Source organism: Prionailurus viverrinus, chromosome A2 (genome assembly GCF_022837055.1).
Source record: "Prionailurus viverrinus isolate Anna chromosome A2, UM_Priviv_1.0, whole genome shotgun sequence".
Lineage (NCBI taxonomy): Eukaryota > Metazoa > Chordata > Mammalia > Carnivora > Felidae > Prionailurus > Prionailurus viverrinus.
In genome coordinates, this window is record NC_062562.1 from 91,750,053 (window position 1) to 91,767,225 (window position 17,173).

The window sequence follows — 17,173 nt, forward strand, 5'->3', positions numbered from 1 at the left end:
AAAGATCAAGGAAGACTTACATTAGGGAGTTTCATGATAAAGTCATAGGCATTGGCTTCCTTGACAGCTTTCTCAATCTCCTCCATGGTGACATTTTCACGGCCATAGCAAATGTTTTCAGCTATTGTAGTGGCAAACAACACAGGTTCCTGACTCACCACACCAATGATTTCCCGAAGATATCTCACATTTATGGTCCTAATGTCCTGTCCATCAATACTGACCTGAAATAAAAAGTAAGTGTGATTTCCATGCATTGCAGATTTTTAATGTGAAATTTGCAATGGTAACTGCTGATTGCTGCAGCATCTAGTTCAGCAAGAGTCACCTCACCATGCCATCTGTGGGGTCATAGAGTCTCTGCATCAGCTGCACTGTCGTGCTTTTCCCACAGCCACTGTTCCCAACCAGGGCCACTGTCTGCCCACTCTGAACCTTCAGGTTGAGGCCCTTCAAGATCTAACAGAATGAATGAGAAATAAACTTAAGGGCAATACACAGATATTGGGACTATGAATTGACAGTTCAAGTCAAACCTAGGGTTAAATATACATTTCTTTAAAATCACTAAAAGAAAGTATCAGAGACTCCTCATCCAATACATGGTGGAATCGCTCATGAATCATTTATCATTGTACCTTAACTTCTTTTCGAGATGGGTAACTGAAGTGAACGTTTTTGAACTCCAGATTTCCCTTAATATTATCTGGTTTGTGTCCGTTCTTCGAATAGCTGTCGATACTTGGTTTCTAAACAGAATAAAATTTCAGAAGGTTTTTGTGGAGAGTTGGATAAAGTGATAAAGAGGTTGACTTTTAATTAGAAAAACATTTAGAGAGATGTATAAATGGCTAGCCCAAACTTACATTATCAATTATCTTGAAGATTTCATAAGCCGCTCCTCTTGCATTTGCAAATGCTTCAATGCTTGGGGATGCCTGTCCAACACTAAAAGCCCCAATTAATACAGAAAAGAAAACCTGAAGAATGTGAAGGAAAATCATCAAGTTACTTAGTGTTTATTACATTTTTTTCCATACATCTTCCTTCTAACATAGCTAATTAAATGTTATTTTTATTTTTTTCAGCTAATTAAATTTTGAAATGGCAAGGCAACTTACGAATGCTGGGTGTTAAAAACATTTTAACAATTTAAATACTTAAAAAATTTTTTTAACTTTTTATTTATTTATTTATTTATTTATTTATTTATTTATTTATTGTTGAGAGAGAGAGAGAGAGAGAGAGAGAGAGAGAGAGAGAGAGGAGACAGGGTGTGAGCAGGGGAGGGGCAGACAGAGAGGGAGACACAGAGTCTAAAGCAGGCTCCGGGCTCTGAGCTGTCAGTATAGAGATCGTGTGAGATCATGACCTGAGCTGAAGTCGGATGCTCAACTGACTGAGTCACCCAGGCGCCCCTAAATATTTTTTTGATTTATAATGCAGAATTAGTCTTACTTGCTCAGTGAAACAATGATATAAATTCCACAGGACCAAAATATAATAATAATTCTAGTATATATTTATTTAACGGCTAAGAAGTTTGGTTTAGATCATCAGCAGGGTAGAGGGGAGACAAACATCAATAGGAGTGTTAGAAAACCAAGGTCCAAATTTGCAAAAGTACGCAGGATTCTGTTTTCCTTACCTGGCAACCTCAGAGTTATATCAAATGAAACAGTATATATGAAAACATTTTGTAAATGATAAAGCATACATCTAGGGCATTATTCTTTATCGGGTTGTCTTCTTTCCTTCTAACAGACTGTGTTCTCTTTGAGGTCTGATAAACAGGTTTTCTATTTTTCATTTTGCAAAAATGAAAATGTTTTTCTTCAGGGTTACAGCCAACTAGTATCACTATTCATTTCTTTCTAAGTCACACAGATATTATATTACCCAATAATTTACCCAGAAGGAGTTTTGCTAAGTGATTCTATATTCATTTTCTCATGTTAAGACTTACAACTACACTGAAAAGTTATGGCAAAGTATTCCTGCCATTTTCATCTGGCAAAAGAGGTAGCATAAACTTGAAGTCTAGGTGGCTACCCCAAACCACACGGCTAGTAAGTGGCACAGCTGGAATTTGAACCAAGTCAGCCTGATTTCAAATCCCATGTTCTTACTCATATTCTGCACACTTCCAGTTTGTGAGGCAGATCTAGGATCAGTGAACACAGGATTTTAAACTGCTTATCGGCATTACAATTAAGTAGAACACATTTCTTATTGCAACCTAGGTTCACCAACAACATTACTATCCTAATAAAAGCCTTGGGTAAAAGCCATTATTAACTACATAGCCTTGCACCTTTTGGATGAGACAATTATTATATCCACATTACAAATCTGGTTCCTGAAGTACTTTAAGGGACTTAACAAAATATGGTCTAGGTACTAACAATATACCTGTGCTTGGCCTACGAAAAAGGAACTGGGTCACTCTTCTAACTATGTGCTTCATTAGATCAAGATACAGATTGAGCTTGGTTTATGAACCATTTCACCATTTTTAAATAAAAGAGGGTAACATCAAATGGCAAGCTTTCTGTGCTTGTACAAAGGTCTGTAAGGCAGAGAACCTCTAAACAGTATTTTTTAAGGACGGGTAACAATTAATACTTCCATAATTTCGCAAGTTGGACTAGTTGTCATTCAAAAGAATTTGAAAAATAGTTAAACTGTGTATTTTGCCATTTGTTGCTGTGAAGAGTAAATCGGAAAATAATATCGAAATGCTTAGCATTGAGCCTGACACAAAGAAATAATCTCAACAAATGAAAGTTCATGCTACAGAGATTAGTAATGTTAGTATTATTTAGGCTGCAAGAAAAAACTGCGCAAGGAATCTGCAAAAAAGACAACATTGGTTACTCAATACATCTAATTGCCTTTCCACTTTTAATCTAGTAGCACATGACTCTTTGTATTACTAAATAGTTCTTCAAAATCTATTCTCCAACATCATTCAAGCCAACACCACTCAACTTCACTGAAGTTTTTATGAGAGATTCACTTCTTAACAAAACATCACTTACAGTGAGTACTTGTCCAATAGAATATTCATGGGAGAGGACCAAGGAGGTCCCGTACCAGAATGCCAGGGCATATGATGCATAGATCAACAGGAAAGCGATACCGATAGAAATGTTGGCTGTGATAGCTTTCTTTATCCCAATTCTTTTAGCTTCTTCTAAGTTTTTGTTGTACCTTGGAGAAATAACAAAAACTATCACAAATACTCATAAATCATAAGAAATGAGCCAAGATAACATGATGGTTATGAAGTACTTAGAATGTGCCCAGCCCTGTTGGTAGGTGTTTTACATGTATTTTCTCCTTCTGTCCACACGTTGACCCTATGATGTTAGTATTGTATTAATCCCTTCTTGTAAAAGAGTAAACTGAGGATTACAGAGATTAAATAATTTGGGGGAAAGTGTTACAAAAGGTTCTTTCTGGCCTTAACAAAAGTGAAATAAGGGAAATTATGTTTAGCAAAACTTCCAGAATTTGCATTATTTCATAGTCAAGACAAAAATAGAAGCTATGAAAACATCTGTTTTTCCTTCATAATCTGCACGTCTTTTAAATTAAATAATAAAAAGCAGATATAATGCTAGAAAGTGCCCACCACAAGGAAATCCCTTAAATCTCTGAATGTTTAAGGAAACATTAAGGAAAATTCTTCTTTTTTTTTTTATGTGGGCTCCATTAGCTTATCTCCATGTCTCTTTTCTTAAGAATCTCTGTAAATATAGAATCAAGGTAAAATTATTAGAGAAATAGGATAGATTATAATTGAGTCTTAAATCTGTCTTCATCCTTTTTCATCATATCTCCCTGGGAATTTAGAACATTGCCTTGCAGGAGGAAAAAGTTCATAGCTACTGAAATGAAAGAACTTACTTCCATATAGAATTCATATGTTGAGGTCTTTGATCTGTAAAAGCATAACTACATAAATAATATGTAGTATCATATTTTCTTTGGAGGATTCACTCTGTTAGTTGGAATGTACAGCCAAGGTAAAGTCTTGCTCCGGCAAGAGCATGCCTTCTTTCTTGCCTTCATGACTTTTTTTTAACTAGCTAGTGTACTAATTAAAAGCATGCCAAATGCAATTTACATGACTACTATGTCTACTAAAGATGGAACTTAAACAGAACTTTAGAGTAATAAAATAGTAAATTATTAGAGTTTCTCTCTGCAAAAAACCCTAACTTGCCACTTATAATCTTTGAACAAAAACATTATTTTTTTTTTAATTTTTTTTTTCAACGTTTATTTATTTTTTGGGACAGAGAGAGACAGAGCATGAACGGGGGAGGGGCAGAGAGAGAGGGAGACACAGAATCGGAAACAGGCTCCAGGCTCTGAGCCATCAGCCCAGAGCCTGACGCGGGGCTCGAACCCACGGACCGTGAGATCGTAACCTGGCTGAAGTCGGACGCTTAGCCGACTGCGCCACCCAGGCGCCCCAAAACATTATTTTTTTTTTTTATTTTTTTTTATTTATTTATTTTTTTTTTTAAAAATTTTTTTTTTCAACGTTTTTATTTATTTTTGGGACAGAGCGAGACAGAGCATGAACGGGGAAGGGGCAGAGAGAGAGAGGGAGACACAGAATTGGAAACAGGCTCCAGGCTCTGAGCCATCAGCCCAGAGCCAGACGCGGGGCTCGAACTCACGGACCGCGAGATCGTGACCTGGCTGAAGTCGGACGCTTAACCGACTGCGCCACCCAGGCGCCCCACAAAACATTATTTTTGAGTAACGTGTTTCAATGGTTGATCTATCTATCTATCTATCTATCTATTTCCCACTTTTTGAGTTGACCTGAGACAAAAGACATTACCAGGCATGGACAATACACGATTACAAATAAGGAACTTTAATGCACATGACCCACACCTTTATTGTTATTTCCTTTACATCAGTTCTTGCTTACCGAGACTAATGCAGAAATCATTTCAATGACATGTTGTGGTACCATGCAGCCAGAGGAAACACTTTCACAGGAAGAAGCAACAACAAGGAAGAAAATCATTTAGATACCAGAAAAGAAAATGAAAAAAGGAAGAGGGTAAGGAGGAAGGAGAAATCGACAATACTACTTTTACACAGGCTTTTTGATTAGCATTTTAATAAAAATACCACACTATAAAACCAGATAATAAAATCTACTCATTAAAAGCATTAGTATGAGAATGGTAATTAAAGTGACACTCCTAGAATGGATTAAAGATACACAACAAAAACAACAATATTTTGAAAAAAAATTCTTAAATATTATGAAAATATATATCAGTGATATAAACAGCCACTTACAACAGCAAGAAACAATTTTAGTTAAGCAAGAGAAATAAATACTAACAGGTAGGACATACACAAGAGAGGAAAATATCATTTTAAAATTAGGAGAATAAAGCTATTCTTATACTACTGAGTTGAATTTCCTTTTAAACTCTCGTTAAATTTCCTTTCCAAGAAAGCCAGCTTCCTCCTGCACCTGCTAATTGGGAGAGAAAGTCAAACTAAGACCTTAATTACCTGTCAATGCAGAAGCAGAGAAAGGAAAGGAAAGAACTAAAAAGAAAACTGAAGGGTTACATTTCGTCTAAATATAATTTTAGCAATCCTACTTCCAAATTATATCCGAAATCTAGGTACTTCTCTCCCCTCTCTTGCCTGCGGTCTACCTCAGGCCACCATAAGCCTTTTCACCTGGGCTACAACCACAGCTGGTCCCTGTTTCCAATCTTTAACTGCTCTCCTCCAATCACCAAACCAATTACACACAGAGAAATGATGTTAACATATTATGTGGATACTCATTCCTTTGTTAAAACCCTGAGCCCTTGGAGTAAAATCCTACCTCCTCACCATAACCGCCACTTCCTTCAAAAGCCTTTCCATCTCCCCTCACTCAACACAGCTCCAGGCATATAAGCCTCATTCGTGGTATTTTCTAGAATACATCAAACTCTGCCACCTCAGGAAATTTGGAAGACTTTTCTATCCCTAATCCCACCAGGGCAGGCTTTTCCTCATCCCTCAAGTCTCAGCCTAGATGAAATATCCTCAGAGAGGACATGACTGCCACAGCCTTCCCTGACTGCCATATTTAAAGTAAATTTTCCCTCCTTGCTATTACAGCACACTCCTTGATTCTTTCATAGTACAATTTATAGGTCTGGGGCGCCTGGGTGGCTCAGTCGGTTAAGCGGCCGACTCCGGCTCAGGTCATGATCTCGCGGTCCGTGAGTTCGAGCCCCGCGTTGGGCTCTGTGCTGACAGCTCAGAGCCTGCAGCCTGTTTCAGATTCTGTGTCTCCCTATCTCTGACCCTCCCCTGTTCATGCTCTGTCTCTCCCTGTCTCAAAAATAAATAAAACGTTAAAAAAATTTTTTAAAGGTTGATAATTTAATTAATTTCATCAATGATTTCTTTTTTACCTTCTTTTCTACTTTCTTTCCTTCCCTTCTTCTCCATCTTACTCTTTGGACTAAGGATCATAAGAGGGACAAGGTTTTCCGTTTCCAATTCACTACTGAAAACCTAGAGCCTAGTGCAGTGTATGTGGTAGATACTGGCTAAAACTATTGAATGAATGAACTTTCAAGAAATGGCCAACCTGGAAAGAAACTTATGCCAGCATGTTGTAGTCCTGAATCTACTCTTTATTTAAAGGCAAAACCAATTTCCAATTTGCCAGCAGAGAATGTCCTTTCAAAGATACATGCCAGTAACTAATGTCTTCTGAATGAATGATGCCACACAAAAAAATGAATCTTTGAAAACAGCTGTGTATGCCCATTTGCTTATTCTTATAATAAAAATTTGATCCCCATCTTCTTTAGGTAAAAAAAAAACCCTTACTGTACCTAATTAATGAAAACAGTTAAACTAAAAACAACAAACACCTCAATTTATTTAAACTTTTACCGAACTAAAATAATCAGATTTATCTAAGTTCTGAAGATTGGACTTGACTCGCATGATGTCCTTTCTCTCCTTGCCAATGTTATTTACATCCCATACATAATTATAATTTTTATTTCTAATAATACCTTTTTAAAAATTATCCTATTCATCAAATTTAGGATGTCATTAATTGTAAGAAGTTAGTGTTATTCTGTTATTTTATGTAGCATTAAGGAGTTTAATAGCATACTTCAGGGGCACCAGGGTGGCTCAGTCAATCAAAGCAACTGACTTTGGCTCAGGCCATGATCTCATGGGTCGTGAGTTCAAGCCCCATGACGGGCTCTACACTGACAGCTCAGAGCTTGGAGCCTGCTTCAGATTCTGTGTCTCCCTCTCTTTCTGCTCGTCCCCCATCCACACTCTGTTTTTCTTTAAGATAAACAAACATTAAAAAAATTAATAAAAAAATAAGACACTCCATATACAGCTGGGAGTCAAAGGGCTACAGCCTCAGTATAGTAAGCACATGCCCCAGGGAAAGTGACAGCAAGGGAACTTGCATGTCTCAACCCTGGTATCAGGTAAAGGGAGGAAAAACAACTCCCTGAGAATCGGAACCACAGGCAATTACTCATGCAGGTCTGAACTATAAATTCACACTGCCAGTGTGGTTCAAAAACTCCTAGACATATAATTTAATGTAAGGTGGTCTCAGGTTAATAGTGTCCCCAGTGAATGGCAGAAGCAAACACAAATCCTGCAAGAACTGACTTCAATCCAGACCCACAGCAACTATAAGATGGCATTGATTGTAAGATTTATCTCAGTTTCAGAACTGTGAGAGAAAAATGTGCATCTTAGAATTAATGACATTTTATATGTTTTCTAATCATTCATTGTTGCTTCACAGCAATTTTCTCTGAATTGTGATCAGGTACCCAGAGATCTCACTGAATATTATTAGTCTGCAGAGGCTACTGGAATTTTTGTGCATACAATCATACCATCTGTGAATAATGACAGTTTTGCTTCTTGTTTTCAATCCTTAAAACTTTTATTTCTTTTTTTTCTTTTCATCTATTATTCTTACTCTTATTTATTTCTTTGGTCTTATCTAGAACCAGTTCAACACTAAACAGAAATGATGCTAGCAGACATACTTGTTTCATTCATCATTTTAAGGAATGCTTTTCACATTGCACCATTAAGTATGATGCTTCCTATACATCTCTGGTATATACTTTTTATTGAATCAAGAAAATCAATTATTACTCCTGGTTTTATGAGTTTTTGTCATGAATAATACATAATTAATTCTTTTTCACCATCTGTTAATACAAAATGCTTCTTCCTTTCAATCTGTTTATATGACTAATTAAATTAATAGATTTCCTAATGTTAACCATCTTTGCATTCATGGGATAAAGCCAGTAAGTTCAAGATTTCTTTAATCTGATATTTTTCACATGGATTTGTTTAGCTAATAATTTATCTACACCTTCTGCATCTATGTTTTAGGTTAAACTGCTTTGTAATTTTCCTTTCTCATGTATCTGTCTTATTCTGGCATCAAAGTTACACCAGCCTCATAAGATGAACTCACAACTTGCTATATATATTTCTTCCATTCTCTGAAACAATTTCTATGAGATAGAGTTATCTCGTTCATGAAGTTTTAGTAGAACCTTTCTATGAAATTATCTGGACTCTGTGGGTTTTGCTTGTTTATGTGTGTATATAAGGGCAGGAGTAGAGATTTTAAACTTTGGATTCAATTCCTTTAATGATTGTTGGCCTACTCAAGTTTTCGTCCTTTCAAGTGAGAGTTTTAGCCTATATTTTTCTAGGATATTGTCTACTTCATTAGGGTTTTATAATTTATTAGCATGAAGCTATACTTTTAACTTTATTTTTTATTTTTAAAAATTGACATCCAAATTAGTATATAGTGAAGCAATGATTTCAGTAGATTCCTTATTGCCCCTTACCCATTTAACCCATCCCCCCCCACAACCCCTCCAGCAACCCTCAGTTTGTTCTCCATATTTATGAGTCTCTTTTGTTTTGTCCCCCTCCCTGTTTTTATATTATTCTTGCTTCCCTTATGTTCATCTGTTCTGTGTCTTAAAGTCCTCATATGAGTGAAGTCATATAATTTTTGTCTTTCTCTGATTAATTTCACTTAGCATAATACCCTCCAGTTCCATCAACGTAGTTGCAAATGGCAAGGTTTCACTCTTTTTGATTGCCGAGTAATACTTCATTGTGTATGTATATATATACACCATATTTTCTTTATCCATTCATCCATTGATGGACATTTGGGCTCTTTCCATATTTTGGCTGTTGTTGATAGTGCTGCTATAAACATGGGGGTGCATGTGTCCCTTCGAAATAGCATACCTGTATCCCTTGGATAAATGCCTAGTAGTGCAATTCCTGGGTCGTAGGGTAGTTCCATTTTTAGTTTTTTGAGAAACCTCCATAGTGTTTTCCAGAGTGGCTGCACCAGCTTGCATTCCCACCAACAATGCAAAAGAGATCCTCTTTCTCTGCATCCTCGCCAACCTCTGTTGTTGCCTGAGTTGTTAATGTTAGCCATTCTGGCAGGTGTCAGGTGGTATCTCATTGTGGTTTTGATTTGTATTTCCCTGATGATGAGTGATGTTGAGCATTTTTGCATGTGTCGGTTGGCCATCTGGATGTCTTCTTTGAAGAAGTGTCTATTCATGTCTTTTGCCCATTTCTTCACTGGATTATTTGTTTTTTGGGTGTTGAGTTTGGTAAGTTCTTTTTAGATTTTGGACACTAACCCTTTATCTGATATGTCATTTACAAATATCTTCTCCCATTCTGTCAGTTGCCTTTTAGTTTTGCTGATTGTTTCCTTCGCTGTGCAGAAGCTTTTTATTTTGAGGAGGTCCCTGTAGTTCACTTTTGCTTTTGTTTCCCTTGGCTCCAGAGACATGTTGAGTAAGAAACTGCTGCGGGCAAGATCAAAGAGGTTTTTGCCTGCTTTCTCCTCGAGGATTTTGATGGCTTCCTGTCTTACATTGAGGTCTTTCATCCACTTTGAGTTTATTTTTGTGTATAGTGTAAGAAAGTGGTCCAAGTTCATTCTGCATGTCGCTGTCCAGTTTTCCCAGCAGCACTCGCTGAAGAGACTGTCTTTATTCCATTGGATATTCTTTCCTGCTTTGTCAAAGATTAGTTGCCCATACATTTGTGGGTCCATTTCTGGGTTCTCTATTCTATTCCACTGATCTGAGTGTCTGTTCTTGAGCCATGAAGCTGTACTTTTTAAAAATAAAATGTATTTTTATCTGTAGCAATTTTTTATTAATTTTTTTATTCCTGATTAAACTTGCAAAATACTTGGTTATTAATTAGTCTTTTCAAAGAATTAGTTTATGGATTTGTCAAGCCTCTGCTTTTTTACATTTATTTTCTATTCAATTGTTTTTTGCTGTTTATTATTTCTTATACTTCCTTTACTCTGTTGTTCTTTTTCTAACTTCTTAATTTGGATGCTTCATTTGTTAATCTTTAGCAGTTTTTCATTTCTTCTACCAGATACCCTAGTGGTATCATGGAACTAGGATTTGTTTTTAATGTGAAATACTCAGTTTCGGGGAGACAGCACTCCTTAGCTCACAGAATTTTGTAAATTCAGATCCTAAGGGCACCGGAGAGTGAGTCTTGAGATTTTGATTTCTATGGGGAGATGCTTTCCCCCAGCTCAGAAACTGGGCAGAAGCAGAAAAGCTGTATTTGTTTCCCTATGTTGGTGGACATATTCTTTCTCTGGTCTACCTTTCCACTGAGAAAAACTGGAAAAGAATCTGAGCTCAAAACTTCCCTCTGTGTTTGCTCAAACATTAACTATTCAGAAAAGAGTTTTCTGAATCATCTTTTAAATAGTATGCCCTATGACTCTAACAGAGTATTTTATATCCCCAAATAATATTTACCCAACTGGTATATTAGATATTTTGTTTATTTGTTATCATCTGCACCTTTCCCCTCCCCTTGATAAAATTTAAGCTCCAAAAGAGGAAAGCTGTATTTGACTGGATGCTTGCTTGACCATTAGGCAAGACTTCTCATTTTACTAGTCAGACATACTTTAAGGCAAAAGCAAAAACCTTACCAAAAATTAGGAGAGAATACAGTACTGCTTTCCTTTGAACAATGGTAGGTGTTTAGCCTCAGAGGGCATCTTTGTGGGTATGAAATATATATTACGAACACAAGTATACTAAAAACACATAGGTACACTATAAAGAATAATTATGCCATTAACACCCATGTCAGCACACAACTGAGGTCAAGAAACAGAACACATCAGAACCACAGAAGCCCCTTGCTATGAGTCTTAATCTAATTAACCATGTCTCATCTCCCCCAGAGGGGACTATTATTCTGACTTATAAAAATTCCCTTGTTTTTCTTATGGCTTTACCAACAATGTATAATGTTCCAAACAATATAGTTCAGTATTCCTAATTTCCAAATATACATATGTTCATAACATTAAAATGCTCTAATATCAGAATAGTATAACATATATTCAATTTTAAATAAAGTCTGTCACTGTTTAGAAATCAATGGATCTGATGAATATTATACACTGCAATAAACTACTATCTACATTCTCATAAATCTAATAAAAAGGGACAGTTGCAAGAATATACTAAACAACATATAATAAAGATTTTGACCTTTTGTACAAAGGTGCTTTTTAATTATATTTTTATCTTCCAAAAGCATCACATAACTGATTAGGTGCCTGGGCAAGAGGGGAAATGAACCACAGATTAAAATGTCTCCCTAGATCTTACACAAAATACTCATTTAGTCTTAGAGAACCAAGTATTAACTCTATGGGGAAAATTATCATCATATATAAAATATGTTAGCCTTAAGAAACCATTTCATTGTCACTACCGACCTAAGACATTCTAGAAAATGTTTTGAATTAGCAGATATAAGAGGAATACAACTAAAATTACAACTTTTCCAGAATATTAGCTATGCTGTACGACATCGAGGAAGCTATTAAAAAATATATACACACACATACACACCCTTATACTCAACACTGTCAACCTGAACGGCATATCAGATGACAGAGAACTTAACATTTCTAGCAACTTAAAAAAAGAGACTCAAACCTTTCAAGTTCTTTCTTTTGTCCTCCAAAGGCAATCACAGTTCTAATTGCTGCTAAGACCTCTTCAGCTACTGCTCCAGCTTTTGCATATGCCAAGAGTTCTTTATCAGTAAATGAAGATAGTATCTGTTTAAAAATATAATTTCAGATCATTTGAAAATTTTTAACAAGTTAATTTTATCTTCTGTAAAAGAAACACAAATATATACACCAACAATGTTTGTATGTTAGTGTATATATAGAATAAAATCTGTCTTTCAACTCATCTTTGGTCATAATGTTCTATTTTTTTTCAAGTTTTTATTTAAATTCTAGTTACCTAACATACAGTGCAATATTGGTTTCAGGAGTTGAATTCAGTGGGTCATCACTTACATACAACACCCAGTGCTCATTACAAGTGCTCTCATCAGTATCCATCACCCATCCAGCCCATCCCCACCCACCTCCCTCCATCAACTCTCAATTTGTTCCCTACCTTTAAGAGTCTCTCATGGTTTTTACCCAAAGGGTACAAAAATACAGATTGGAAGAGGTACATGCACCCAATGTTTATAGCTGCATTATCAACAATAGCCAAATTATGCAAAGAGCCCAAATGTCCATTGACTGATGAATGGATAAGGAAGAAGTGGTGTATATATATACAATGAAATATTACTCAGCCATAAAAAAAAAATGAAATCTTGCCATTTGAAACAACATGGATTGAGCTAGAATGTATTATGCTAAGCGAAATAAGTCAGTCAGAGAAAAACAATTATCATATGATTTCAGTCATATGTGGAATTTAAGAAACAAAACAAGATGAACATATGGGAGGGGAAAAAAGAGAGAGGGAAATGATGTTCTATTTTTAAGTATATATATTCACTCTGTTAGCCACTTCAAATGCTTTTTGGACTGAGATGGCATACAATAAATTAAAATTTTTATTTTTTCACCAACTACCTCACGGATCCTCATCTAAATAAATAAAACGGAACTTCGGGGAGATTTTAAATTTCAGAAAAGAAGGTATATACCATAATCATAAAAACAGGGGAAAAAAGGCATTAATTACATCAAGGAAATATGGTATGAACTGAACACAGCAATTGCTAATTGTTCTCTGGAACAGAAGTATAAGGTGGGAGGCCAGCACTGACACGTAAACTGGGCTCCCCAAGGGCCCTATTATGAAAATCGGATCAAGTGATATGGGCAAAGGACTAAGGTTACTATTTGTACCTGGAATGCTTATGTAGTCAGCCATCTAGGGGTTACATGTAAGCAATTAATAATAAAGTATTATACCCTTTCAATAAGTAATTTATAGGCATTTGTGGACTCATTTATATCAGTCATATCAGTGAAAAGCTCTAAGTGGTTTTGATTTTAACAGTGTATTTCTTCTTTTGCTGTGTGTGAAAGTAAAAGGAGCTGTGAAGGATTTAAGACGGAAACTGACATGTTGAGTTAACAAATGCTTGGCCATTCTACTGTAAGGAGACTCTGGTTAACCTGATCGATTTAGGAGCCGGTTTGCAGAAGCCGACCAACCACGGGTAAGACTAGCTGAGAACAGAGAAAAACGGGAAGAATTCTTGTGGTTGTACAAAAGGCATCAAGAGTGAACAAAAGTAACATCTGTGTGATGACATATCCTGAGATCTCCACACCTCTCATTCTTATGCTGCTATTTAATGAACATGAATCCCAGAAGAGAGAATACCTCCCTTTTTCCTTTTATCCAATCAGCTTATTCCATTCAACCTACATACCCTGTGACATCTTGACCCCTTATCCTTATATATACCCAACTGCAGCCCTTCGGGGAGGCAGACTGAGAAATTTTCTCTCACTTTCTTGCTTGATGCTTTATAATAAAACCCTTTTTCTCTGCCACAAAGCTGGGGTCAGTATTCGGCTTGCTGAGCACCAGGCAACAGACCCTTGTCCAGCAACAAGAATGGGTGGGTGAAGGCAAATGAAAATCTATTAACTGTGTTCTATGTACAGATATGGTGCTGTATGTACCTATCTTCTTTGGTACCCAAAGCAATAACCCACTTATGCACTAGACTTTCCTGACTTCTCAAAGCAACCACAAAGAAGCAAAATTTGCCACACAAAATATGCCCCGACACATATTATTTTAAATTTGTTATTTTTAAGAAATTGCAAACACAGGAAGAAATCCAAGAACCAAGCAGAAATTAGCCTTTTGTAAGACACATATACATGTATAAGGGAAATCTCCATTTGGTTTTTTTTGTTTGTTTTTTGTTGTTGTTGTTGTTTTGAGAGAAAGAGTGCATGAGCAAAAGAGAGCGAGAGCGAGAGAGAGAGAGAGAGAGAGAGAGAGAGAGAATCTTAAGCAGGGGCCATGGTCAGCATGGAACCTGACAAGGGGCTCAATCCATGACCATGATCTGAACCAAAATCAAGAGTTGGATGCTCAACCGACTGAGTCACCCAGGCACACATGGAAATATCCATTTGGAAGAGTATCTCCCTGATGTGCCAAGACAAGGGCGAGACTTTAAATCTCTAGAAACTTGTATTAAAAGAGAAGACAACCAAATACTTAAATCTGCATAACAACCTTACCCTTGCTTATTGTGCCTTTCCTAATAGGCTCCTATAACTGACACCCCAACCCAAACACCTTCTTTTGTCTTTAGCTGAAGATGGTATTTAAGGTGATGGCTTCAACCATTTTGGGCAGTTATTCAGTTTTCCTTGGTCCCTCCCATGTATACAGGAAGTATACATGTTATTAAACTCTTGTTATTCTAGTGTTCATCTGTCTTACACCAATTTAATTATTGGACCAGCCAGAGAACCTCAAAGGGAAGAAGGGAAAACTCTTCTGCCCCTCCCGTCCTTCCTAGGGTTTCTCCGCCACACTTGCCAAAATCATTCATAGTCTGTGTCTGAGTTAGTGTGGTCATTGCCATCCCTGAACAAACAGCTCTGCATAATGTAAGAGGCATAGGCAATACGCTTCAGCTATTTTTCTCTGTTGCCCTTGAAACCTCATCCCACAGTGATCACGATGCAGCCAAATACAGAAAGATTAGCAGAAATATTTTTGAATTTGGAGTTTCAAAATATGTTATTTTAATTCACTGTTGATATATCAAGTACCATATCAATTACTTCAATAAACCTGGATCTTTTTCTCTTCTAAGACCTTCCACAAATATATACATGCTTAGGCAAGATTATGGTAGAATCTTAAGTGTTTGTTAGTTTCTCTTTGTTTTGAAGAGATCATGTCTTTTCAAAGAAAAAAAAATCTCCAAACTATTCTCAGGAATATGAAAAATGAACTTTTACTATCCCTCTAATATAAAATTATGGAATGGTGATACTTCCATTACAAATAACCACATAAAGTATCACTTACTCATCCTTTCTTCCACAGATGGCCAATTTCTTAACAAAACTTAATTTTTTTAGTTTGAGACGTGAAATTGCCATTTTAGTAAGTTAAGATGTGTAATATAGGCAATTTTGTATTATTCAAACTAATACATTCAGAAGCAATATTTCTGACCAGATATTTTGATCTTTATCTTTCTCCCATTTTTCCATTTCTCAGTTTAGGTTTTTGTTTTGTATTGATATAATTTATATATGCTTTATGTTTTTTTAACTTTTCTATTTCAAGATAACTGTAGACTTACGTACAGTTGTAAGAAACAACAGAGACAAAAGATCTAAAATGGAGTCACCTGTGCTAAGCCTCAAGCCAGCAAACCAAGACTTAGTATCTAACTTAATTGCAGTTTCAGCCTTTCCCAGAAATGTGACATTTAACCAGTCATTCTGAAATGACTTGATCAGTACTAATGAAGTCATCTGCATGCCCTTCCCCCAAAGGAAGGTGATCTTGACTGACACAATCTTTTCTTAGAAAACTTTCTCTTTCTGTCCTCTTCTGCGGATAAAAACCTTTCATTTATACAGCTCTTTGGAGATCCTTTCTATTTGTAGATGAGATGCTGCCTGATTCATGCTTCAATGAATAAACCCAATCAGATCTTCAAATTCACTCAGTTAAAATTTATTTTTCAACATACTCTTCATCTAGTGTTCCCCAAGAAAAACATCTTGAAAACTACAGTACAATATCCCAATCAGGAATTTAACATTTAACATTTATCTGTCAATGTTATTTTACATGCACTCACGTCCATGTGATTAGTTCTAAGCAACATTATCATCTCTGTACCTTCATGTGACCAATCATGAAACATAACAATTCCGCCACAGGGATCCTTTGGTGCTACTCTTCATAGCCACAGCCACCTCTTTCCTTGCCCCTTGCTTTTCCTCTCCTCTCCTCCCTATCCCTTAACCCTGAAAAGCATAATCTGTTTTATGTCATGAATTTTATTATTTAAAGAATACTTATATAAGCTAATTCATAATGTGATGTGACCTTTTTGGATTGGCTTTTTTCACACAGCATAACTTATCTGGAAATTCATCTGGGTTGTTGTGTATATTCCTAGTTCTTTCCTAGGTAGTATTCCATGGTATAAATATTCCACAGTTTAATCATTCACACGTTGAAGGATATCTGTGGTTGTTTCAGTTTTGAACCATTACAAATAAAGCTGCTAAAACATTTGAATACAGGTTCTGAGTGAACAAAATTTTCTTTATTCTCAGATAAATGCCCAAGAGTACAATTGCTGAATTGTATGGGTAATTGCATGTTTAGTTTTCCAGAAACTGCAAAACTGTTTTCCAGAGTGCCCTACCATTTTACATTCCCACCAACAATCTACGAGTTATTCAGTTTCTCTGCATCTCACCAGCATTTGGTTTATTTTTTAATTTTGTTTTAGCAATTCTGATAGATGTGTAGTGATATCTCATTGTAGTTTAATTTAGTTCTTTCCTGATGGCTAATAATACTGAACAACTTTTCATGTGCTTACTTGCTATCTGTATATCCTTTTTGACAAACTGTTTGTTCATGTCTTTTGTCCATTCTAATTGTTTTGTTTTTTACTGAGTTTTTAGTTTTAGGATACTAAGTCCTTTGTCTGGATAAGTTTGCATATAATT

At 36.1% G+C, this 17,173-nt stretch overlaps 1 protein-coding gene across 4 annotated transcripts in view; it reads right to left on the reverse strand.

Annotated features, from left to right (window-relative positions):
- Nucleotides 1-17,173, reverse strand: part of ABCB1 (ATP binding cassette subfamily B member 1) — a 120,434-nt gene that overhangs the window by 55,408 nt on the left and 47,853 nt on the right. For all 4 annotated transcript variants that reach the window (XM_047848085.1, XM_047848074.1, XM_047848083.1 and 1 more), the window contains 6 exons: nt 12,108-12,232; nt 3,042-3,213; nt 867-980; nt 639-749; nt 334-459; nt 21-224 (listed from right to left, as the gene is read on the reverse strand). In XM_047848085.1, coding sequence (XP_047704041.1) covers nt 21-224; nt 334-459; nt 639-749; nt 867-980; nt 3,042-3,213; nt 12,108-12,232 — 852 coding nt within the window. The remainder of the gene's footprint in view (nt 1-20; nt 225-333; nt 460-638; nt 750-866; nt 981-3,041; nt 3,214-12,107; nt 12,233-17,173) is intronic.